Source organism: Chionomys nivalis, chromosome 6, assembly GCF_950005125.1.
Source record: "Chionomys nivalis chromosome 6, mChiNiv1.1, whole genome shotgun sequence".
NCBI classification, from domain to species: domain Eukaryota; kingdom Metazoa; phylum Chordata; class Mammalia; order Rodentia; family Cricetidae; genus Chionomys; species Chionomys nivalis.
This window is the reverse complement of record NC_080091.1, coordinates 26,248,614-26,274,476: the sequence shown is the minus strand read 5'-3', so window position 1 is coordinate 26,274,476 and position 25,863 is coordinate 26,248,614. Positions and strand designations below refer to the sequence as shown.

General features: G+C 44.2%; 1 protein-coding gene across 2 annotated transcripts in view; it reads left to right on the top strand.

Moving 5' to 3' along the window:
* Egfr (epidermal growth factor receptor) overlaps nt 1-25,863 on the top strand; it is a 185,652-nt gene that overhangs the window by 110,801 nt on the left and 48,988 nt on the right. For both annotated transcript variants that reach the window (XM_057771137.1, XM_057771136.1), the window contains exons 2-10: nt 11,501-11,652; nt 12,471-12,654; nt 17,270-17,404; nt 20,748-20,816; nt 21,168-21,286; nt 22,314-22,455; nt 24,180-24,296; nt 24,820-24,946; nt 25,043-25,116. In XM_057771137.1, the coding sequence (XP_057627120.1) occupies nt 11,501-11,652; nt 12,471-12,654; nt 17,270-17,404; nt 20,748-20,816; nt 21,168-21,286; nt 22,314-22,455; nt 24,180-24,296; nt 24,820-24,946; nt 25,043-25,116 (1,119 nt within the window). The remainder of the gene's footprint in view (nt 1-11,500; nt 11,653-12,470; nt 12,655-17,269; nt 17,405-20,747; nt 20,817-21,167; nt 21,287-22,313; nt 22,456-24,179; nt 24,297-24,819; nt 24,947-25,042; nt 25,117-25,863) is intronic.

Here is a 25,863-nt window from a genome sequence, read left to right as displayed (position 1 = left end):
TGGCAATACAAGACAGACTCATCCATTCCACTATTAGAAGATAGGATTACTAGCTTTGCTTAGGGTAGCATGAAATCTAAGTCTACAATGATGCCCAGCACAGACCTCATGCATACCAATACACAGCTTTTTCCATTCTGGGTACCACTTTTCAGTACCTTATATCTTATGGTGATTGCTCTGTTTAGACAATGATGAAATAAGAAAAACTTAGTCCCAAGAAAACTGTTGATAACATGCCCTTAGAAAATCTGTCATTGCAACCAGGGTTATCTCTATCCTGTATAGGAACAAGGGTGTCTAACTATATACTTCTGGCTTCCTGTTAGACCTTCTTTTAAAGCAATCTGGTAAAATACAGCAAGAGTTCGTATCCATCCCGAAGCCTGATTTTGTAAGTGAAGTTTCCTTAGAAGACATCCGATTATGCACCCATTTTATCATTGCTTGTGACTATTGTAATGTTATTCCAGCAGAACTGAGGGATGGACAGAGACTACCTAATCTGCAAAACAGCACTTTGTGTAGCCTTTTCAGAGAAAGTATACAGGGTCCTATTCTAGAACTTCATACGTGATGATTCAGGCTCCCTCCGGTAGACTTTAATGAGCACATTAAAAAGCCAGTCAGGGTCGGCAAAATCCCTCAAGTGTCCAGACACTTGGCTGTTTAATAACAAATCACAACACCTAAGATCACATACTTTTAATTGATAACATTACTCATGGAAAAGTAACAGAACAGCCTAAAAGCAACAGAATAGCCAGCCCATTGCAATTACTTCCCTAGCCTAAGTTCAGAATGTTCTATGAGAACTTGTCTTGGGCATCACATGAGAAAATGTATTAGTTGCTAATGATCTTTGAGTCAGTATTTTTTTTTTCTGGTGCATGAATCCGGAAAATGGGCTTCGGATTTCAGATCTATAAGCAGCTCAGTCCTCTTCACAGTTTTCCTCTACGCCCTGCTACAGCCTCTTGCCCATTTAAGACTGAGACAAAGGCACATTAAACTTAACCAGGAGTGAGTTCAGGTTGCTCATTTTCAGGCAAGAGCTGAATAAAAACATGTGCAAACACGGCCCACAAATCCCAATCAACTTGTTTTTGGTCGTGAGCCTAGAGCCTTTATATAATCAACTTAGAAAACCACTGCAAATGGTCAGGAAAAGCCCTTCATTGAATGACAATTCACAACAGGAGAAAAAGTTCCCGGAAACAAGAGGGGACTCCTGGCGAATGAATTTTGCAAGGCTCATAGCAGGTTTGGCCTCCTTACTACCAAGTGACCCAGCACAGTCCCCCTGGTCAGATTTGGACCCAGTTACCTTACCTTCCTGCTGAGCCATGGTCACATCCCTGTGACTCGGGTGGGCAGTTAGTGACGGTCGGCATTGACCACGCATCCCTCAGCGGCACAACCTCGTAGCTCCTGGACAGGCCACACACCAGCAGTGTGAGCAGCGGGGTGGAAAGGTCAGCCTCCTCCAAGAGGGCTTGAACGGAAAGAAGCAATTCATGCTAGTGGGCCCCGATCCAGGTTTAATTCAGATTCAAGTCACAGTAGGATTTAGTCAGGGTTTTCCCTGAATCGCGTGCATTGCCAGCAACTCTCCCACCTCACCAAATCCTCCCAGAGTCATGAGAGGTTAGGACGTTGCCTAGGAAAAGGTGGAACCAGGACTTTAGTCCTGACATGTCACTCCAAGTCTAGTGACCACTGACAAGTGCCAGTAAAAGCCTGGGTTAAAATCATTCTGTAGTGAAACATCTAGGGCCTGAGATCCCATCTCCTCTCTATTTTGCTTTTTAAACATTTTTTGAGGTAGACACACCTTCCTATTTTAAGTAGCTCTGAGACCTGCCTTGTTTCTGAACTTGAGTACAGCAAGCTGTCCACTCGGCTCACGGGTGGGACCATGCCCGGAATCTGTTTAGAGGTTATTTTCTCCCTCTTCAGAGCATCTCTGGTACAGTGGACAGTCCCAGCCCGAAAGAGACAGTGAGAAGCCAGATCTGTGGTGCATCTTGGACCTCAGCCACAGCTCTGTCTGCGTACATAATTTCATCCTCAGCCTATTTCTTCCCCCAGCCACTCTTAAAGCAGTTGGTTTCCTTCTATACCTCAGCATCACTGCCCTTAACCACCCCCTGAGGTCCCAATAGCCCATCAAGTGTCTGGTCCTCAGGAGAAGAAACCTCCCTTTGACATGTTGCCCCACAGAACATTTCAAATCCTCAGAAGCCTTCCTTACTGACTCCTTTCCTGGCTTCCTTGAGGTTCTGTAAGAGCAGCATTCTGGAAGATTCCCCCAGCAAACTCGACTAGAGAGTGGCTATCGTGGAATAGCCAAAAGCTGCCAAGGTTAAGAGAGAGCAGCTGTGAAGAGACTGCTTGTTTCAGAATAATAATAATAATAAAAAAAAAAAATCACACCCACATACCTGATGATATCTTAGTGGTTGCTATTCTTTTTAGGATTTGGGTTGTTATTTGGTTTTCTATTTATTTTCTGTGGTGAAGAAAATTATATACTTGTTTGTTAGATTGTTTTTTGGTGTTCATTATAGAATAACATACATATGTGTGTGCATATATGTATATATGTATATGTTTATTTATTTACAGAAATGGCCTTATATACAAGAGTTCATTAAAATCTGATTTTTGAAAAATATGAGTAAGTAAAAATAGAAAAAATATGTAAAGTATCTTGTGGTGAGGACCAGATATGCACAGCTCTCAGAGCCCAGAATCTCTCTGCGGAGAAACATTTGCCCAAAACTAACTTCCAATTCCCTTTTCTAGATCAGAATTCTTTTATTTCCTTGCAAATTGAATACCTTATCCAAGATTTTTCTTAAGACCTTGTGATTCACACAGATAGCTATAATCCAGAGAAGATAAGCTATGTCCCCAAATTCGAATGTGGGCAATGATCCAGAGGAGAGGAACGCAAAGAAAAGAAACATGCAAATGGAACCCCCCCACCACCATTTTAGGGTGGGAAAATGTGGCCCTGGGTGTGGTAAGGTCACCGGATTCAACAATGGCACTTACAGCCCCCCCTCTTTTTTTTTTTTTTTTTACAGACTTAATTCACTTTTATTTTCCTTGTATAAAAACCCTTATGTGGTGGCCACAGCTGGAGCCTGGGTCCTCTGAACAGAGACTCTGGTGTGGGTTTTCACAAGATGGTCAGTGAATTCCTGATAAGGAGACTTGGTGAACACAGTCTCTTTCCAGAGGTCGGGGGTCAGGTAGCTGTAGGTCTTAGAGATGGCATCAAAGGTGGCCTTGGCAAAGTTGCCCAGGGTGGCAGTGCAGCAGTCATCAATGCCAGCCATCAGCAGCAGCTTCTTGGGCACAGGAACGGAGACTTTGCCAGTGCCTCTGCCCCTTTATCCCTTTAGTGTGACATGAAGCCCTGCATTTTCATCTACTTCCCAAGGGATGTTGGGATATTCTTTTCTGGTAACTGGAGCTTGGTGATTTCTCCTCTTCCTGCCTCACTGTGTTCATGCAGCATGGCTCTACCTTGTGGGACGTCCTACAACTATTTCATATTGTCATTTCCTAAAAGGATTATTGGATCCTTTGAGTCATTGTTTCTGATTCATCCTTGGCAGCTGTCTCTGTACTACTCTATTAAGCACGCTGTGGTTCAGCGAATGAATAAGAAACCGAAGAATGAGGGGACAACCTGGAGGTATAGCTGCAGGCATTTGTAAACCTCCCTGTGTGAGCGCAGGGAACCGAACTGGGGTCCTCTGGCATAGCAGCAATTGCAGCAAGTGCTCTTAACCACTGAGCTCTCTGTCCACAATCTTACCACTACTCACAATTTGCCCTGTGAAATAGGCAAAACCAGTCCCCTGCTACCCAGTTAGGATGCTCAGTGGCCTTAACTGGCTGGAGATGATACGTGACAAAACTGGGGCACTCTTGTTAATAGAAAGGTATTCGGTGATGTCATTGGAAACATATTCTTCTGTCCCTCATAAAACCGTCCTTCCTGTAACTCAGTGAATGACAGTATGAATGAACAGAGAAAAGGACAGCCTCTCGAGTCTATAGAGAAGACAACAAAGCAAGTTAAACTTTGCTAATTGGCTCCAGCGTTGTTCCAGGCTGCTGGCCCCACGTGTCATAAAGCTAGCTGGCCATATATGGCATGCACACTAATTCTAGAGGAATAGTTCTACCTGCAAGTGAACAGTCCAGTGTGAGAAACATTACTCAGCCTTCATCATCGAGGAGTGAGTCATCAGACCTGAGCAAGATATGGACGAGAATCTCTGTGAGCTGGGTGGGGACCGTGCTTAGGGGAAGAGGACCTGGAAGACCTGTTTCCCTTTGCTTTCGCATTGCCTTGCTGGGAATGACATGGATGGTGAAGGCATGCCATGTCCAGGAAGAAACACCACACCCAGGTGGGAATGCTCAACTCTCCTGACAGAAGCGCTTAAGGAAGCGCAGGTGGACAGGCTAGTGCACCAAGATCATGGCAACACTGGGTAAGGAGGGTAAATTCCAGCCCATCACCAGCCTTTCATGCTTCCAAAATGCTTTCTGATGGCCAGTCGTCTACTGCACAGATTAAGAGAGGTCACAGGTGACTGGGAGTTAGGATAAAGAGCAGAAGGAGAGTGAGCACGAGCAAGGAACTCAGGACTGCGAGGGGTGCACACACACACTGAGGCAATGGGGATGTTCTATCGGGAACTCACCAAGGCCAGCTGGCCGGGGTCTGAAAAAGCATGGGACAAAACCGGTCTCGCTGAACATAATGGACAATGAGGACTACTGAGAACTGAAGAACAATGGCAATGGGTTCTTGATCCTATTGCACGTAATGGCTTTGTGGGAGCCCAGGTAGTTTGGATGCTCACCTTAATAGACCTGGATGGAGGTGGGTGGTCCTTGGACCTCCCACAGGGCAGAGAAACCTGCTTGCTCTTTGGGCTGAGGAGGAAGGAAGACTTGATTGGGGGAGGGGGAGGGAATGGGAGGTGGTGGCGGGGAAGAGGCAGAAATCTTTAATAATTAAATAAATTAATTAATAAAAAAAAAGAGCATCTTAAGATTCGGTAAAGAGCTATTTCCCTTAAAGCCAAACTAGTCCAGTTTCAAAGTCAATTTTCATGAAATCATTTTTTAGCCACAGTCTATGGAGATTCTGTATTTTCCACTTGCTCACACTGGTCCTTATCAGAGATGGTGCTCTGAGCTAATCGTTTATGCCCCCTTAGCGTATACACACCCAAACTCTCCATCTCTGCGAGTGTCCTAGCTTCCCACAGCAGCAAGAAACCAATGTAGGGAGCCTGGCTGGAGATAATACGTGTTTCTAGACTTCCTCTAAGGTCTTGCGTTCAAGGACCCCTCCGATTTCGGCCATCTGAGAGAGTCATGGCAGTGTTGGCTGCTTGCTTGAGCTCCTGCCTGAACTCAGAGGGAGGACCTTGACTACTGAGAGGTGTGGAGGCAGTACAGATGCTGCTGTTGTTTGTGACTCCATGCTGTCAGCCTTGGTGAGCTGCCATACTCCGGGAACAGCAAGCTCTGGATAAATAGGTCAGATCCATGGAAATGCCGTGGAGGCGAAGAGTGAAGGAGGAAGTCCGGGAGGCACCCTTCAGAAGGAGTCACTGCAGAAGTATGCCTCTGTGTGAAGAAACAGCCCTAATTGTGAGTGTGCCTTCATGAGATGAGACGAGCAGAAGTCAGAGGAGAGAGGCGCGCTTACTCACATGGGCTCCGAGAAGCTGATCACAGCAGCGGCACACTGACTACCGTCTACACTTCCACGTAGACGGACTCTAAACCAGGGCCGCTTCTCCATCATGCACCGCTCGTACTCTTGATATTCAGCAGGAGTGCTCCGACCATTTCCAGTTCTAGTTCGCTGGCAATTGACTTTCCTTACTCTGTGAGTTGGCATTGAGGGTCTTATTTCCCATCAGTGTCAGTAACTGGGGGAACTCCCTGTGAGGGCAAGGTGTTGCCAGGTCCACAGTAGGTCCTTATAGAATGCATAGTTCAATCACATGACAAATTTATTTCTGATTTGCCATTCAACTTCTTGTGAATAATAGAATAGGTTGTCCAGTGGTTTAAGATTGTCAGTGAAAGAAACTGTAGGGTGAAGCAGTTTGCTGGCGTCAGAAAAGATATGGAAGCAAAATTCTTACACCTGTTGGAGCCAGGGTGAAGCCTCAGTGGAGCACATAATTTACATCTAGAGAGGGATATGATTTGTAAAGCACTTTCTCCTTTACAATCATTTTTTTTTTAGATTTTTTAATGCACATGTGTGTGTGTCTCTGGAGGTTGTGCACACAACTGCAGTACTAAGAAGGCTGGAAGGGAAGGTCAAGCTCCCTGGCGCTGAAATCCCAGACAGTTGTAAGCCTTCCCATGCTACTGCAGGCCACCAAACTAGAGTCCTCTAGAAGAACAACCATTGCTCTTAACCACTGAGCCACCTTTCTAGCCGCCTGTTCACAATCTGATTACACTCACCTCACCGTTGTCCCTTTAAATAGGCAAAACTGGTATCGCTTTACCTGGCTAGCATATTAAGAGGAGTTAACCAGCGGGGGATGATACCGGGGCAGTCTTGCTAACAGAAAGGTATTTGATGATGTCATTAGAAACTTATTCTTTTGTCCCTCATAAAACTGTCCTTCCTAGGGGCTGGAGAGATGGCTCAGAGGTTAAGAGCATTGCTTGCTCTTCCAAAGGTCCTGAGTTCAATTCCCAGCAACCACATGGTGGCTCAAAACCATCTGTAATGGGGTCTGGTGCCCTCTTCTGGCCTGCAGGCATACACATGGACAGAATATTGTATACATAATAAATAAATATTTAAAAAAAAAAAAAAATTAAAAAAAAAAACTGTCCTTCCTGTAACTCAGAACTCTCACCTACCTCCCATGGGGTAGGACAAAATAGACAAAGGCATCCTACCTCTAATTGGTGTGCTTTTTAGAAATCCTACATCGTTTTAGAATTATTTAGAGGCTGCGGAGGAGAACCACGGGGATAGAAGTCAACTAGTTTTGATGTTGGCTTTCCCGGCTCAAAATAGAGGAAATGTTATTCTCGTGAGTGTGGCTTGCTAATGTAACTGGGTTGTTTGGGCTTGAAGCTGTGTAAGCGTGCTACAGCTTGCCACGGTTAGCACCACACGGTTGTGATAACATGCAAAGCAAACTTCCAAAATCGCAAGAGAACTCCTCTCTCTGAGGCTTGCATTGCCTTTCTTCCTGAGCCGCACGCTAAATGCAGCTTGTCGCATCTGTTCACATGCCCACTAACTGGAAACTAGTTCCCGTTTGTCACAGAGGGGGAAATAGCTAAGAGAACCTCGGAGGGAGATCACTCGGTAAAGACAGATCTTTAAAATCATGAGACTTTCCCCACTGTGTAAACCTTTGGCTTGGCCCACAGTAATTACCAATGCTTACATTTTCTAATTATTGCGTTGTGGCTCAAGTCAAAGATCTTTTTATTTTCCTATCATTTCAACTTTCATAAATTATTCTGCTATCATTGTCTTTCTGGAGAAAATTTCCACTATCTTCCCTAAAACCAACATTAAAACTTTACTTACACGTAAGAAAACCTGCAGTTGGGTCCTCCTTGGCTATTCCCACGAGAAGGGTCATCATCTCCAAGTAGAGAACAGAATTCCTATCCCCATGGGATGAAATCTCTAGCAAGTCTCCAGGACTCTTTTCACTAAACCGTTATTCATTTAACTACCATTTCGTCTGCGATTTCCTTAAGCTCCTCAGTATGGCATTATGGGAATGGTTCCCCAGCTTTGAAGTTACTGAAATGTGTTGTCTGGGCTAGGAAGATCTTGAAATGACCAGCTGGGAAAGTCTGATGGCTATCATTTTACAAATAAATCCTTTCTGCTCTGATGCCTCCCTCGTGAGACACAAGGAAATAAGAACTCTGAAAACCCACGTACGTCATCTGAGAATTTGGTCACATGGTCACTCATTGTTTTGGCAACAAAAAATAGAAATATAATGCCATCCTGCAAGTGCACATCAATGTTGTCAGTCCGAAGAGTGCCCGTGTGTATTTTTTCAACTCCGGGTACCCTCGGACGATGAGTACCAGGACCTCCCTGGATGCGGTTACTGTATTAAGAGTGGTATTTACGTGTAAGTCTCCTTCTGTCTCTATGTTGTCATCCCAAGATTGCTTAGTTCTTATAACATCTACTGCAGTGTAGATGCTATAGAAACACTGTTATTTTATTTAAAAAACAATGATGAGAAAAATGTACGGGCTGCATGCAGTTACAATTTTATTTCTCCCACCTTTGGATATGTGGTTGATATAGACATATGAAGGAAAGTAGACAATAAACGCAGAAGGAATCATTTGAAGTATGATAAACGGTATGCTTGAGAGGCATGACAGAGCGCAGCCAGGAGTTAGGACTGCCTCTTCTGACAGTTACTTGTGGAATCGCCATGTCCGTACTAAAAAGGAGAGCAAGGTGACCAGTGCTGGACGTTGGCAGCCTGCTCAGTAAGAGCTATGTGGGTTGGAGAGAAATCAAAAGTGAGTGCCTGGACCAAAGAGCCAGTAGGAAATTGGGAAGAAGTGCAAGGCCCGTGGACCCAGAGAGAAACTTTTGCTCCTTGGAATTACACCAGAAAACATTCCGATGGCTTGGACCCAGGCTTTGAGTGATGTGATCTCCGCTTTAAAGTGGAATGTACTGTAGGAAACAGGGCAAAGACAGAAGCAGAGACAGCTTCAGAGGTGATGGAGGACATTTCCAAGAACCCCGAAACTTTGGCAACTGAGAAGAACAGTGAGTGAAAGCAAGTGTGAATTTCTGTGGGCACTTCTGAACGTGTGTAAGTGAACTTGGAGGACTCTGGAGAAGCTTGTCTTACGCTGCGTGTTAATCAGTGCAGTGGGCAAGGAGAGCTGTATATGCAATGTTAGCATAGACCTGCCAGAGCCTACCTCATTATCCCAGGACCAATTCCGTAATTTCAGTTAAGTGAAAGTTTCCTTAAGGAAAAGAATAACCGGGCCTCAAATCAGCCCTCTGTGTCTTAAGAAAATGCACAAATAACTTCTCTTAATGTGCTTGCCCGGAATCTGTCACAGAAGCAAAGATTAATCCCCAAAATGCTGGGCTGGGGAATGAACTCAACTTTAAGGGCAGCATTTCATGAGTCCCGAACTCCTACCTGAGGGCTCCATAGGCAAGACCACACCGCAGTGAAGATCCTAGGAGTCCAATTGGGCCTCGTGTGAGCCAAGCCCTCCTGGGAAGGAAGGTTCAGGAAGACAGCGACATTTTCTACCATGGTGGAAGTTTAGATCGTCTCAGTGCCTGCAGGCTTCCTCGAAAACATCTGTAAACCCAGCAAACTGTGCCAAGTGTACAGCTGTGAGTCAAGGAGCCGTCAGCTGACACTTCCTCCTTTTTTACAGTATGACCGTGGACCAGATGGATCTGAATAGAAACGGGTTAGAGTATGGTGACGAGGATTAGCATCTGCGAGGATGCTAATATTGCAGTTCCTTTGGTTTTTGCATCCATTTATAAACACTTTTAATACAGTATGAGGGCCAGAAGCTACGTGCTTTGAAGACCTGAGTAGCACAACTTTTGTTCTGTCCTGGGTTTGCAGGAGGAAAGGCAAATTCTTACGTTGTTTCTGGAGCTTGGAGCACTCCTGATTGTCTAGTTTTCCCTTCGACCGTCTTTATAGGTGGGAGATAGGGACCCCAACCTGTCACCGTCACAGTGCCTATTCCACTAAATTCATTGGAGAAAATGGATGGGGGTTAGAGAGATTCCTATAGAGTTAAAGAGGATGAGACAATTGCTTCATAGTGTCTGTAAATACCTTGGGTTGATTCTGTGGTGTCTGAACATGTGCCGGTTGCTTACTGTGGCTCCACCGTGCAAGGCCAGACAGATGATGCTCTTAGAACAACCCAAAGGGAGGGAACAAAGAAGCCTATAAAACATGAATGCATATTGTAAACGTACCTGAAGAAAGTACCACTGTGTTGACATTGGCCTTATTTTGTGCTCTGTCCCCTGGTTACTGTGATTGTCAAAGGAGCAACTTAGCCAACACAGAAGGATCTGGCCAGTTCTAAATGTAATGTCTAAACCCAGAGGCCATATTTCTTCACTCTTAGGATAATTTTGGTTCAAAGTATATCCTTTAACAAGCTCCCTGCTTCAAAAGCTCCAAGTCTCTTTGTTTTGTTATGCTTGCCTAAACATGTCTCCCCAAAAGCCAAGTTGTAAATACCATTTTATTACTGTCCTCTTCTTTGCTTCTAAATGTAGACTTCTGAGTACATTTCTGTGGCCTAACATTGGCCCCTAATTTCACATGTTTTCTTGGGTTAAGTCTATGTCTTGACACACTGTTATTAGCAGGAAATACAAAGCAAACATAAGGATACCTGTGTTGGTTTGATTAACACATGTGAAAAAGACAGAAGGACATGTTGGCTTTTACTAACCTATTGCTTTACAGCGCTGTCTTTTCATCTAAAAATCTCTGGGTGTTTTATAATCAGAACTTTGATTTGTCCTTGGATGATTCTGAGGAGTATTTTTAATTTCTAACTGTTGACTTTTAAAATTCCATTGTTTTCATTGATTTTGCGTACCCAGAATTGTGGATAGAAAATAGTGCCTATTGTGTGTTATGGTTTTGGAGACTCCTTGTATACACAACAAGGCAGCGCCCTTATTTTCTGCGAAGGAAAAAGTTCACTGCATTGTTATTAACTCACCCTGCAATTGTGTCATACACATGGATTTGATGGATATCTTTCTCTACAGGCACTCTTAAGTCTGTCTTGTTTTAGAGAGATTGCTATAGTTAATCTTGATTGTCAACATGACAAGATTTAGCCTCTCCATAGAAACAGATATCTGGGCACATCTCTGAAAATTTTTCTAGGTTGGGTTCTACCCTAAAGGTGGGTAGCACCACTCCATGCCCGGGGTCCTCAAACTAAGAAAAAGTAGAAAGGAAGCTGAATGCAATTCACCTCTCTCTGCTTCCTGACTGCGGATGCGATGTGACCAGCTGTCCCACACTTGGAGTGCCATTCTTTTTCTGCTATAGTTAACTATCTTCCCCTCCCTCCTTGTTTCTTTTGCCACAGAAACAAAATAAGTAACAAACACAAAACCTGGATAGAATGTGTGTACCCCCCCGCGCTGCCTTCAACTTTTAATGCCTTGTTTGTTCTGTATCCTTAATACCATATGATCATATCCATCACAGGGATGAGTTCTGTCTTACTGCGGATTACAGCTGTGTAAACTTAAGCATCTCTTACCACATCAGTGTTGCGGTGGCTTTGATCAAAGATGATTGTTAGTCACTGTGGCTCGGAAAGCTGACGAATATTGTTCTGTTGTGGTTGGCTACCTTACTCAGCATCTTCTAAGAGACCTCTTTCCCTTTTGTTCTAGTTTGTCAAGGCACAAGTAACAGACTCACCCAACTTGGCACTTTTGAAGACCACTTTCTGAGCCTGCAGAGGATGTTCAACAACTGTGAAGTGGTCCTTGGGAACTTGGAAATAACCTACGTGCAAAAGAATTATGACCTTTCTTTCTTAAAGGTGAGTGCATTGCATTTGGGTTGTCCTACACAAACACTATAGAATGAAACACGAGCAAAGAGAAACCTCAGCAGAATTCAACTTGAGGCATGGATACTTCATCTTAGGGAAGCCACAAGTTCCAGGGACTACAGGAGAGTGTTATGAGAAGTCCTCTCATAACATTTGACCAGCTATAGTCAACTTCATTGTGGAAAACAAAATAGAACAGAACCCCTTCTGATATTCCACAGCCCTCAGAGGCGCTAACATTGACAGCTGGACACTGCCTCCGCCAGATCACATTGTTGACATGCTAGCTTTCCAAATAATAACAACAATAACCTTAAAAGGCAGTGCCTTGTGCTGTGTACCTATACAATTGGCATAAATGCTTACGCCATGGCTAATCTCAAGCTACCAGAAATTTATAACTGGTTCACAAATTCCTAAATAATCCTACTGAGCCTTTAGGAGCAAACTCTGAAGGCTTCAAAACCACCTTTGCTGATACTCAGACTTCGGTTGGGTTCACTTTGACTTCATTTCTTTATTTCATGCCTAACTCACTTCTTCCTTCCACAAGACATCATGAGAGATTCACTCAAAATGATTGTCTTCATTTGAGTTAAAGTGAGACTCCCAACATGCCAAATGCAAACTTTAATGCAAGCTTCTTTAATACAAATGCAGATGTGAAAGAATCATTGCAAACCCTGCCACACCCTTCACCCAAGTGTAAATGTCTACGTGTCTTAGATTTATCTGCCACATGAATGTGTCATTGTGAAGTTAAACTCGGCTCCTGCATCCACTTTAATAAGCTTTTTCTCTCTCAGACCATCCAGGAGGTGGCTGGCTATGTGCTCATTGCTCTCAACACCGTGGAGAAGATCCCTCTGGAGAACCTGCAGATCATCAGGGGGAACACTCTATATGAGAACACCTATGCCTTAGCTGTCCTGTCCAACTATGGGGAAAACAAAACTGGGCTTAGAGAACTGCCCATGCGGAACTTACAGGGTAAGAGGTGGGACATCAATGCAGAGAGGCAAATTTGTCACTTCCGTTGATCCTAACTCAGAGAAGACATGTTTATCAAATACATGTACTGCATGCTGTTTTCAGGATTCATTGGGTAGCAGTTGTGTAGATGACAGGGAATAGGATGGAAAGAGATTTCAGCCAGGTAGAAATCAGTTCTTCCATGGATGAGGAATAATATCCAGAGATAGGAATCAATGACTGAGTTCTGTGGATCCAGCCAACCATGGTGAGTGAGAGTTTGGGTTAGTAGGAAGTAAGCTTGGACCAGAGGCAGAAAGGACATGCAGCCACTCCCTCATCTTGCAGGGACTTATTCCCAGGCGAAACTGGACATCTGAAACATCAGGTACTCCAAACCATACATGCCATGTTTTTTTTTTTTCTCTGTCTGCATGCCTTTCAGAATTCAGCTCATTGGTTAGGTATAGCAAAGCATTGACAACAGCAATGAAAAATAGCAAAGCAATTAGTGTGCTACAGCAACAACTTGTGAGTTTACTCACTTGATGTTCCTCCCAGAGTGGAGCAAAAGCAGCTGAACCCAGAGATCGCAAAACCACTCCTGGGACAAGGTCTAATAAACTAAAAATCCTGCCAGGGTTAAGAAGCAGGTTTCAAGGTTTATGTTGTTTCATGGAAACTCAGGGTAAGTAAGGAAGAGGAGGGAAGGTTTTAAAGTTGAAGAGGAAACTGGAAAAGACGGACGAGAGGTTGAGAAACAACAATTCTTCCTCCATGTCATGGACTGTTTCTCAAGTCAGTAAGTCCACTTGATGCCACAGCCTTTTTAAAAACAGGTGTTGTACAGTGTCATTTTCCAAATAAAGGCATGGCAATAAGATCACTCGCCCACAGACCTGTACCCCCTGGCTGATTCTGTCATCTCTATGTGCCCTGCAGCTCTGATGGGGAAGTATGGGTTGGGAAGGGGATGGGGTGAAAAGAAAGGGAACAGAGAGTGGGAACCTACCAGTGTGTGGTGCTAGGATGTGGCCACACAGCCAGCCAGACACTTCCTTCCCCAGCTTTCTGGTTCACCAGCCTATAAACCGCCTTCAGAATTGCCACCCACCACTTTAACTGCTCCGAGCACCCACGTATGCTTCTGAATTTGTGCTAGCATTTATCTCTCCCATACACACAGTGCATGAAATGGCCTGTTTGGTACTTGAGGCATGCCTTGTTCTGCCTGTCTTGCCTCAGACATGTGAGGAAGTCTGCGGGTATGAGTCTAGCTCCTGGAGCCAGGCTGTCTGTGTTCCAGCCGTGGCTCCATCACTCATCAGCTAAACATCTCTGTAACTACCCCTTCACCTGTATGTCTCTCTCTCTGCATCTCAGTGCCCTCACGTCAGAACTGTAGTACACACACTTGCCAATGCGCTCCCTCTGTGTTGACAAATTCAACTCTATTACCTCAGTCAAAGCATGCAACGGCTACTTGAGTTTCTGGTTTGTGGTTGTTACTGCTGTTGTTGCTATTCTGTGTATGTGTGCATGTGTGTGCATGCCCTTACCCTGGAATACCCTTATTTTTTTATAATTAATGCAAGGTAATTTTACAGATCCCAGTTATTGAATACAGGATGACTGCCACAACTGAGAATTTCCTGAATTTTGAAATAAAAATAGATTTGACTTCCTACTCATTACCTTCTGAGGCTATTCAGTTCGAAGGGGGAGGCTATTGAATCCTGCCCCCTCTCCCGTAATTATTGTTGTTACCTATTGCTGGTTCTCCCCCTTCTCTGCTTCCTTGTCTCTTCTCCTGGTGGTCACTGTATCCTGGGTTTTTGTGCCTATCTTATGTTGCTAAGTTTGACCTTGTACCTCTGGTTCCTTTTTCTCTATCATTCTGTTGTCACCTCTGTTTTCCAGGCAGAGTTCCCCAACTTTGCCCTTTCTGGCCTGCCTGCCTTCCTTCTGGTGTTCTTTTATCCCCTGTCATCTATTGAGAGAACTGTCACCTGCCCCAGATCTGTAGTTCTGCTTTGCGTCTCTGTCTGTTCAAAGCCTTCAGCACTTCCAGCTTCTCTTTCCTCTAAACTATGCTCTTGAAGACGTGCAAATCTCTTCTCCTTGTCACCCAGCAGTCTCTGCAAGCTTCCCCAGAGAGCCCCTCCTTTTCCATGTCAGCACTCCATGCAGGCAGGAGCTTCCCATTCCTGCCTGTGTGGTGCTGTGGCCACTTTTTGTGTCTATAGTTGGGTTTCCCACGTTTATGCTTTTTTTATTTTTAATTATATGCATATGAGTGGGAGTGGGGTAGGTGCCCATGGAGGCCAGAAACATTGGATCCCCTGGTGTTAGAGTTAATATGGGTGCTAGGAACCAAATCCAGGTTCCCTAGAAGGGCAGTGTATGCCATCTCTCCAGACTTTTTCTCATATTTGAGTGATAGTCTTTAGATCTTGATGAGTGTAGCCAGAAGCTGCTCATTTGTTCCAGGCTGCCTAGACCCAAAATAATCACACAGAAACTATATTATAAGCAATAATGTTTAGCCAATAGCTTAATTGTATTTCTAGATAGCTCTTATATCCTAAATTAACCCATTTCTATTAATCTGTATATCACCACATGGCTGTGGTTTACCAGCAAGGTTCTGGTGCGTCTGTCTCCTGTGGGCAATTACATGGTTTTTCCCTCTGACTCTGCCTTCTTTCTCCTTATATCTCCTTCAGCCTGGCTTTACTCTGTTAAGTCATTGACCGAAAGCAGCTTCTTTATTAACCAATGACAATAAAACATATTCACAGCATACTTTACCTTCCACATCACCTCCCCTCTTCTATCTAAATAACAAGGAAGTTGATTACAATGCACTTCCTCTTAACCTAGGTAATATTATATCCTTCTGGAGTCTTTGATAGAGTTAAAGAATAGATAGTTATAGTTTTCCTTAGTTGTAATAAAAAAATAAAGTAGATATAAATATTGTTACTGTAATTTTTGCTTGATACCTGCTTTGTTATATGCAATTTTACTATGTTAAAGTTAAAACCTTCCTTTTTATTTAAACAAAAAAGGGGAAACAGTGTGGGAAGTTCTTCTGTATATGTGTTGTTTTTATTGGTTAATAAAGAAGCTGCTTTTGGCCAACGGCTTAAGAGAATATAGCCAGACTGGAAGAGACATATAGAGAGAGTAGGTTGAATCAGGCAGAAGCCATGTAGCCACCACAGGAGACAAATGCCTCTGCTGGAGCCTGCCAAAACTTTATCAGTAGGCCATGACCTTGTAGTGATGCACAGATTAATGGAGATGCATTAGTTTAGGATATAAGAGCTAGCTACAAATATACTTAAGCTATTGGCCAAACAGTATTGCAAAAAATGTAGCTTCTAAGTGATTATTTTGGGTCTAAGCAGCAAGAAAACAAACAAGTGGCCTTCCTCCAACAGATGAGGATCACTGGAGGTGAAACCTACACATCAGCTAGCCCAATTCTCAGTCCTGTCTCCTTTAGACATGGCTGAAACATTTCTGTCTCTCTGTGCATTTCATTTCTCTGGAAGAAGCCTGTAAGCCAAATTTACCTGTGCAGACCAGAGCATCTGTGGATTTTTATGCGCATGAATCATTTCGTCCATGGTCATGTCTAATGTTGCTAAGGTAGCCCTCTTTTTTTGTAAAAGTTTGACTTTTGATCAACCCTGACTTTGTAAAAGTCCTCTCATTTCTTCTTTCAAAAAACTCTGCAGCCTTATATCATCTTTCACCACTGGCGTTTATTTGAGTCATCTTCATACATAAAATTCTTATTCCATATCATACTCACACTCTTTCCTTCTTCAGTGGAAATCCTCTAATTGTTGTGTTGAGCAGCGGGCTGCATCCCGCCACCACGGCTCCCGCATTGGCTAGCTTATGCCCCGAAATAATTGCATGGAAACTGTATTCTTTTAAACACTGCTTGGCCCATTAGCTCCGGCCTCTTATTGGCTAGCTCTTACATATTGATCTAACCCATTTCTAATATTCTGTGTAGCACCACGAGCTGACTTACCAGGAAAGATCTTAACCTCCATCTGTCTGGAGTGGGAGAATCATGGCGACTGCCGACTTGGCTTTCTTTCTCCCAGAATTCTGTTCTGTTTACTCCGCCTATCTAAATTCTACCCTATCAGAGGCCAAGCAGTTTCTTTATTATCTAATGGCACCTGAGAATAAGTCTGGTGACAGTCCTGGTCTTCAGAGTCCAAATATCTAGGATTTCCCCCTTGTTCTTCATCTCTGATTTCACCTCCACATCATCCAATCATTCTAGTCTGTCTGATATGACCCTGGATCTACACGTCACTGCACACATGGCCTTTCTGCCGTGCATACTGTATAGGCTTTCTCTTCCTGCTACCGCATTTCTAAAATCCACAACCCAATCCTTAAACACTTGTAAGTTTTCACTTCATCATCATGAAGTGTATCTTCATATATCTCTAGCAGGTCTTTTATGGGGCTGACCTTGGGGACTTTGGATTGGCCACGGGAAGGATTAAGCAGAGTATTAGAAATGTAAAGAAATGAGTGCATGCATTTTGTGAGTTAATAGGAATCAAAGAGTTTGACTACTGTGGTTCCATTTATTCAGAAATTCTGACCGGCGCTGTGCGATTCAGCAATAACCCCGTCCTCTGCTACGTGGATACCATCCAGTGGAGGGACATCGTGCAGGATATCTTTCTGAGCAACATGTCAATGGAATCACAAAACCAACCGAGAAGCTGTAAGTGCCTCATTCACCTTCCATTAGCTTCAGATCCTCTGAGGAGTTGAAGTGGGCAGTGTTGGGGTGGGAAAGAGAATGTTAACTTTAGATCAGATTAATCAACATACAACAAAAAAATAGAAGTAAACAAATGATCTTTCCATTAGAGTTTTATTCAAGACAGTAATGTAAGAAAATTTTTTTCATTGAACAAGGCAACACCCATCCCTTCAAGGGTGGTGGAGCATTTGTGAGATCACTGAGCAGAGAGAACCTTTCTCCCGGATACAGGTTGCAGGGGTAGTCACGGTACAGGGCGTCTCCCCTTCTGCCTCATGGGCATGGCCCAGTCACGTGTACATCTGTCTCATTCCTGATTCTCACAGTGGCGCTCAGGTCATCCTGATCCTGTGGGCTCGGCTCATCAGCTCATAGATGTAAACACTCTGACACAGAACCACGGAAAGGAGATTTGTCCGTGCTTTCCTAAATGTTCTCAGCTCACCCATGGCCCACTCCTCCAGCAGCCCCCTGCAACTGAGGGCCTTGCAGAGGACCAGAACTAAGCGTGGGGACTCAAACTGTGACCCTCTCTAGCACTGGATAGGAAACTTTGATATAGGGTGTTTTCACGTTCCAAACTCCACCAAGCCTGTTCTTCCTAATAATACTGATCTTTTCAAGGTACGAGATAAGGCATGACTCTGCTTCTTACTCTCCTGTTCTTGCAACTGAGCTTCATATGAGTTTGGTTTAGACCTCCAGTGGAGCCTACATGAATCATAAAAAACATCAACTAAAAGTCTTGTGGCTTTTCTTATTAGTTGCTTTATTTTTTATTGATGCCTTGATTAAAATAGTTGGGGTTGAAAAATTTAGGAAATCTGTGATATTAGTCATTATGTGTCCAAAATTTTGTGCAGCCACAACCACCATCCATGGTCACCTTGAGAGAAGTCAAAGAGAGAAGGGGTCTGGATCCTCTTGTCCCTTCAAAGACACTGCCTTTGATGACTGGGCTTCCAATACTTCCACCTCTGTTTTAATATAATGCTTTGAAGTTATTATTTGACAATGACATACATATATACAATGAATTGTGATCCTCCCAACTCCTCTGCTCCCGTGCCTCCCTCCCACTTTCATATCTTTTTAATAACACACTGACTACAATTAGTACTGCATGTATGTGCACTGGTGCGGGGCAGCCACTGGAGCATGCTTCACGGACCAGGGGCCACACCCTTGAAAAATGGCTCTCCCTCATCCAGCAGCCAGGAGTAGGTTCTCGTGGTCCCTTCCCCCACCCATGCTGGAATGTTGATTGGCTTGGTCTTCTGCAGGCCTTGGGCAGGCAGCCACAGTTGCTGTGAGGTCGCAAGTACAACAGCCCTGTTGTGTCCAGAAGATGCTGTTCCATAGTAGTCCCTCCTGAACCTCTTAGAATCTTTTTACCCCCTTTTTTGTGATGTGCCTAGAGCCGTAGGAGTGAGGGCTATGATCCAGATGTCCTGTGTACGGTTGAGCACTCCACAGACACTGAGTTTTTATCGTAATCATCATTTACTTACCAAAGAAGTCTCTCTGATGAGGACTGGGCACTAATCTATGGCAGAGAGCTAAGTATTTTGAAGGCAGTGTGATGCTATGTTCGTTTAGCAGAATAATAGTAGCAAAATCTTCCCTAGGGCTTAGGATCTCCAAGCCATGAGTTTTCGGCCAGATTTATAGCAGCAGGCATGTGTTTCCTCCTGTGGGGTGTATCTTAAGTCCAACTGGAGAATGGTTAGTTTACCCCCTCATAACTATTGTACCCATGGGCACATCTTGCCAGGGTGGTCATTAGTTCAATCTCTTAAAGTTGCCATCACCACTCTGTGATCTAAAGCCTTTAACATACGAGCCTTTAGGGGTCATTACGTACCCAAACTGTAGCACTAGTCATGAGAATAAGCCTAAATGAATCAAAGTTGCATAAACAAGAGACATTTTAGTAAGAATGCCCTTAATAAATTGTTCTGTAATGACAATGATTAAGGGACAAACGGCATACTGGAGTTTTTAAAAATCAAGTAAGAACGTTAAAATTATACCTACTAAAAGAGAAGAGATCTGTCTCTTGTGTCTCCTACCTTCCACTCTCTTCCATTGACAGTGCTTCTCAGACTCACAATCCTTTGGAGAAGTCTGTATTTCATCTGTAACAAGAACAAAATCAGTATTATGAGGTGATTTTAACTGTTATGTAGGTGAGGCGTCTGGACTCAGAAGAGCTGCCCACTGTGACCAACGTATATTATTGTTGATAAGGTTTAGAACTTAAGGTTGTGAGAGTGGATTTACATGAAAGAAAATAAATACATTCATCAGCTACTCCATACGTCAATATAAATTTCAAATATGTACTAAGCATATGTAATAAATATGAATATATATTTAAATCCTAGAAGGGAACATGAAGGTGAATATTTACAATGACAAGTTGAGAAACCAAACTCAGACACCATCAAATAAGCTTCCCTGTGAAATAAAGTTATATTATATGATAACTGCTTGTCCCCAAAGAGGGCACTAGAACTAAATAGAGTGGTTTTTAAAAGCCCAGTGGAAACATTAAGTACCCAGAACCACAGAAAGTAAAAACAAGAAAACTAAATCCAATCCACACCGCAGGACTTTCCAACAAACATGCTGCCTCACGCTTTGATCTTTGCATTTCTCGGTGGGATTAATTGCAGAATGGAATTCAAGAGATTAGAAACCTTTGTAGCTGCAATTTGATATTGACCAAATACAAAAATACAAAAATGGTTGAGTTACAAAGATTTCCAGACAATAACAGGCTGGCTATTAGCTAAAGTTTTAGGTAATTGGCCAAATGATTCACAGAATAAGAATGTTCCCTTCCTGTGGAATGTTCTACACGACTCCGTGGCTTGGAGGAGAAGGGTGCTGATTTGCCAGTCCTGATTTCACACCTTTAAACCCAGCGGTGATTGCCCACCACTCAGTCGAGATTGGATATAGCAAGGGGAGGGCATAGACACGAAGATTGGCACCTCCTGGACCCTGGGTTCACGTAGATTTGTCATCTTTGTGGTTGTGACAAGTCAGAAGGATTCTCTCAGCTTCCACAGCTCAAGTGCCAACAAAACCAGTCCATGGGTTTTCCTTTCTTGAACGAGTCTTTTAGCTGAACAGAAAAATCATCCAAACCAAATATGAGTGCAAAGTTTCCAAACTGCTCCTTGTTTCTAGAACATCCTCTGAAACCTTGGGGGGGGGGGGGGGCATCATTGCTTCCGTGTCATTTGTTCACTTTTATCAAAATGCATGTTTAACTACTAGATTTTTATTTCAGGCCAAAAATGTGATCCGAGCTGTCCGAACGGAAGTTGCTGGGGAGGAGGAGAAGAGAACTGTCAGAAATGTAAGTCGGCACAGGGTCAGGGTCTGAGAAACACGCCGCTGTGGGCAGAGTCCACACAGTGTGTGGCCATCCTCTCCTGCTCTTTGGTAACTGGACAAGCAGAGAAGCTTGGCAAAGGACCCCGTGTTAACTGTTTCATGAACGGCGGTCTTACCAACCTCACTGCCCACAGCTATCTAAGGCTAACCATTCGGGATACTTCAGCCTGTCATAAAATGCCGAGAAGTCAGCTACCCAAGTGCCCGAGTCATGCAGGATGCCCTGCTCTCTGCTCCCACTTACCCCTTTCCTAGCACAAACAAATATCAAAGTTTGACAGTGTTTCTCCAGTGATCTTTTTTTTCTTTTCAGTGACCAAAATCATCTGTGCCCAGCAATGTTCCCGGCGTTGTCGTGGCAGGTCCCCCAGTGATTGCTGCCACAACCAGTGTGCCGCTGGGTGTACGGGGCCCAGAGAGAGTGACTGTCTGGTAAGACTCTAGGTGTTGGGGAGCTGGGTTGGGGAGCCTTGCACTTGTTCCTCTCTGATTGTGACAGGAGCCTTCTTGTAGGGGACATTGTCAGTAAGTGTTGTCCTGGCCAAAAACAGTGGCATTGTAACAAATAGAGAGAGCTGTTTCTTTAAGAGCCCCTGACGTGTCCCACAGACCTTTGGGCAGTATAACCTTGGAATCATCTGCTTTGCCCGCCATATACCAATGCTTCTTGGGCTGCTCCTCTAGTCCACACCATCACACAGTGTCTTTTTTTCCCCCTGCCACAACCAAAGCTCTGGCAAAAGCTCTAGTGTGAAGTTTGGCAGATGCCAGGGCTGGTAAATGTGATTCCTGGGGTTGGTATACAACCAAGCAAGACCCTGTCAGCCTCCGGAAGAGGAAGTCCACCCTAAGCTACAGTCTAGACTATTCTACAGCTTCTGGAAACGGAAGATTCTTAAATCCCAGAAAGCAGAGCTGGGCCTGGGGATTTTTTTTTTCACTTGGGCAGTCTGGCCTGGATCTAATGAGAAGCCCAGGGAGAAGGCCCTACATGAGGTTCTTAGTAAGAGCCAAAATCTTGGGTCTGGTCCTTTCCACATGAAATCTTTCTGCTAAGATTCCTGCACTTTGACAAGTTCCAAAATGTTTTCTAAAGTGCTCTTTGTAAGAGAAACTCAACGTAAATTGGATTTAAAAATAATATCACGCCATTCTTGCTGTGTCATGTTTCTTTATTTTTCATCACCTGTAATCAATAGAGATATATTTCTTTCCAACCACAAACCCTAAGTTATAGCTACTTGGACAGTCAGTATTCTTAAAATTAATACTTATTACTTATAAGAGGAAGGTGTTTCTGAATACCATAGAAAGGCTTACTAGATTCTCCCCTTCTCTAACTGAACACCTAAGCACTGAGAGCTGCCACTGGCCTGCCTGATTTCAGGATGCCTGGCCTTGGGCTTCTTTCATTTGGATGGCATGTCCTTGACCAGCCATGTTGTCCCTCTTGTGACAGGTCTGCCACAGGTTCCGAGATGAAGCCACATGCAAAGACACCTGCCCACCGCTGATGCTGTACAATCCCACAACCTACCAGATGGATGTCAACCCGGAAGGGAAGTACAGCTTTGGGGCCACCTGTGTGAAGAAATGCCCCCGTGAGTTGCTCACCTTTGATTCACCCATCCTACGTGACCTCTTTTGTCTTATGCTGGACTTTTAGGCAGTTTGGGACCTATTGTGCCTGCCTTGTTGTGTAGGTTTGCATATGTCCAGCTAGATACGAAGGTGAGCAGCCAGCTCAGTGCTGAGGGGCAGAGGCAGAGGTAACCTGTGGCAGGCAGGGCTCCTCCCCTACAAGGGTGGCTTCACCTGTGCTGGTCCTCATGTTGTTGGCGAACAGACTTTGTTAACAAAAGACATCTGTTGTTTTACGCCAAGTCTGAGGGCCAGCTATATAACATGGGGGTGTCCTGGAACTGACAAACACAAAATCTTGACCCTCTGGGACCATCATTGTTTGACTCTCTACTACGCTGGCATTTAACAGACCTAAATTAGAAAGTGCAGCAGATCCACCTTCTTGAGTAGAAAAGGCTCTGGTTAAGGTTGGGATCTTGGAGGATTGCAGTTTCAGTTTTGCTTTGATTTCCTCATTTGGGTTCGGGCTTTGTTTATGTATGATTGTACTCTGCTGGAACCTATAGGGAAATGGCAACACAGATCACTCCCAAACAGAGAAGTGAAGCAATGTATAAAGAACCTTAAGAGCCAATCTTGACTTCTAGAAAGGAGATTGAAACCCCCCCCCCAAAAAAAAAACATAAAAGAGAAACTAAGAGGGTAAGATTTTGGCCTACCTAGATTTAGGTGATGAAAGTCTATTTAGAAAAAAGAGAAAGAAGAAGAAGAAGAGGAAGAGGAAGAAGAAGGAGGAGGAGGAGGAGGAGGAGGAAGAGGAAGAGGAAGAAGAAGAAGAAGAAGAAGAAGAAGAAGAAGAAGAAGAAGAAGAAGAAGAAGAAGAAGAAGAAGAAGAAGAAGAAGAAGAAGAAGAAAAAGAAGAAGAAGAAGAAGAAGAAGAAGTCACTGTAAAGTAAAAGAAAACTAAGGTGAAGGAAAACTCACCCAGTCATGCCACAGATGGACTCCGTGTGAAGACTTAGTTAACAGGGCTTTAAAACCCACAGAAAACACTCAAAACCTAAAACAATAAGAGCATATGACTCACAGATATGCTACCAATGCCCATACTTTGGGGGATCTATTTAGGAAACTCAAAATAAGAGCAAAGAGTCTCTAGTGCACACTATAATCATAAATATTAAATGAGATAGACCACAGAAAGGCGAGGGAAAGGGGAGAGACAGATTGGGGTGCCGGTCTGAGAAGCAGCACAAGCTGGTCCCCTCATTGCTCCCCAAAGGACGACATGGCAGGTGGGGAAGAGCAAAGCTGGTGTCAAACACAGAACAAACTGACGTCACCTCAGTGGGACATGGGCTGTTTGAGACGCATTAATGGGTGTCACATACGATTTCAAGGTTTACCTGAAATTTTCAAACACACACCTGACAAAGGAGGTTGATGTTCACAGACAGGCTTCTGGTCAGTGAGCATGCACGGTGCTGTTCCCTCCCTTTCCCCTTCATGCCTGTGACCAAATGTCTGTGTTTCCCCACATTACCGTCAGAAAAGTCATTAAACTCAAACTTGATTCCCTTTCAAGTTGAAACCTGTCAACCTCTCTTCTCGACGTAAAGTCAGTCAAACTATCAGAGACCTTTCCGGTGGCCCACATAGAGCAGGGCATGAGGATGTTTGTGGAAGGTTGAGCGCACCTGCCATGGCCTTCAACACCTTCTTTTCATCGTCCCTTCCTCAGGAAACTATGTGGTGACAGATCACGGCTCATGTGTCCGGGCCTGCGGTCCTGACTACTATGAAGTGGAGGAAGACGGTGCTCGCAAGTGTAAAAAGTGTGACGGGCCCTGTCGCAAAGGTAGGGTGCCTACAGGTGTAGATAAACCTTTCTCGTGACCCTTGTGCCAGACTCTCACGTCCACCTCCAAACAAACACACCTGACTCTTTTAATTAAAAAAGAAAATGCACATCTTTGTCTGTAAAGTAGAAGATCAACTAGCAAAGCCAAGTTACCAAGGTGTGTGTGTGGGGGGGGGCATTCTCTTGAACTAGGCACAGTGGTGCCACCTGCAGCCCAGGTAGGTGAACTGTCCTGGACAGAAAAACGGGGAACCAATGTCTTTATGAGTAACTAGATTCAGTTGAAGTCGAAAACAGCAGAGATACTTCAAAGCCAAGCAAGGTCTGTGACAAGGGCAGCCCCAAGCCCCCATTCCGGTGACTGGAACACCAAAGCTTGCCAGGGGTCCAGACACCTTGAGGGTCCCCTCAGAGCGGGATGAGTTAACGATGGCTGAAACAGGGGTTCATGCTTCTGCCTGTGCGGGTGCAGCCTTCTTCGTTCAGCAAAGGTAAATAGAACAAATCTCTCTCTTAACAGTTTGTAATGGCATAGGCATTGGCGAATTTAAAGACACACTCTCCATAAATGCCACTAACATCAAACACTTCAAATACTGCACTGCCATCAGTGGGGACCTTCATATCCTGCCAGTGGCCTTTAAGGGGTAAGTAACAGCTGAGTGACCTGCACAGAGAGCAGCCAAATCTACTTCTTTGAAACCACGGAAAATGACCAATAATCATGTCGCTGTCTGTTTCAGGGATTCCTTCACACGGACCCCTCCTCTAGACCCACGGGAACTAGATATTCTAAAAACCGTAAAGGAAATAACAGGTTCGTGCCGGTGTATCCAGGAGCATATACAGCAGATTAAATTTTACAGAAACCACCAGCCATCTCCCCTTCTTCTCTGGCATAGCAATGTGGTATTTGAAGCTCTACCGTTATGATTAATTCTTAGAGTGTTTGTAAAATTTGTTTCCCTTTCTGCACGTTGGAAGCACTTTAAGCCAAGGCTGCAGCCATGCTGGACCTCATGTGGTCACATGTAACAGTTCTTCCCAGCTCAGACAGGCCGTCATCCTCACAGACCCCAAGTCCCAGAGAGAAAAAGAAGGGGAGATGCGGGTTCTCGGGTTTCAGGGTTCCTGAACTAAATTTCAATTGATTGCCCACTGGGGAGTCTTGGATTCATGGCTGCCACCTGCATTTCATTTTCTTCATCTTTAAAAAGGGATAATTAGATCTGAAAAACAACACTGATGTGGGGATCAGAGTTAAATGAAGAAAGCATTTAAAATGAGACCTAAGTAAGCAGCTACTTGGAGACAGAGAAGGAACCAAGTGTGTAATCTGATATCCTTGAAGGATATCAGAGCCAGGGCACATCCTCAGCCTGTAGGGTGGAAATCGGCCTGAGGGTTGAGAGAGGTGCAGTCAGAGATTCAAAGTTCCATGGAGGAGGCAAGATTTCAATTTTTTTTTTAAGATCACCGGGACATGTGTCAGTATACACTGTCATCCTTAGTGGTGAGGACCAGAGAATTCACTGCCACTGTCCGTACACCATGAGTCCTAGAA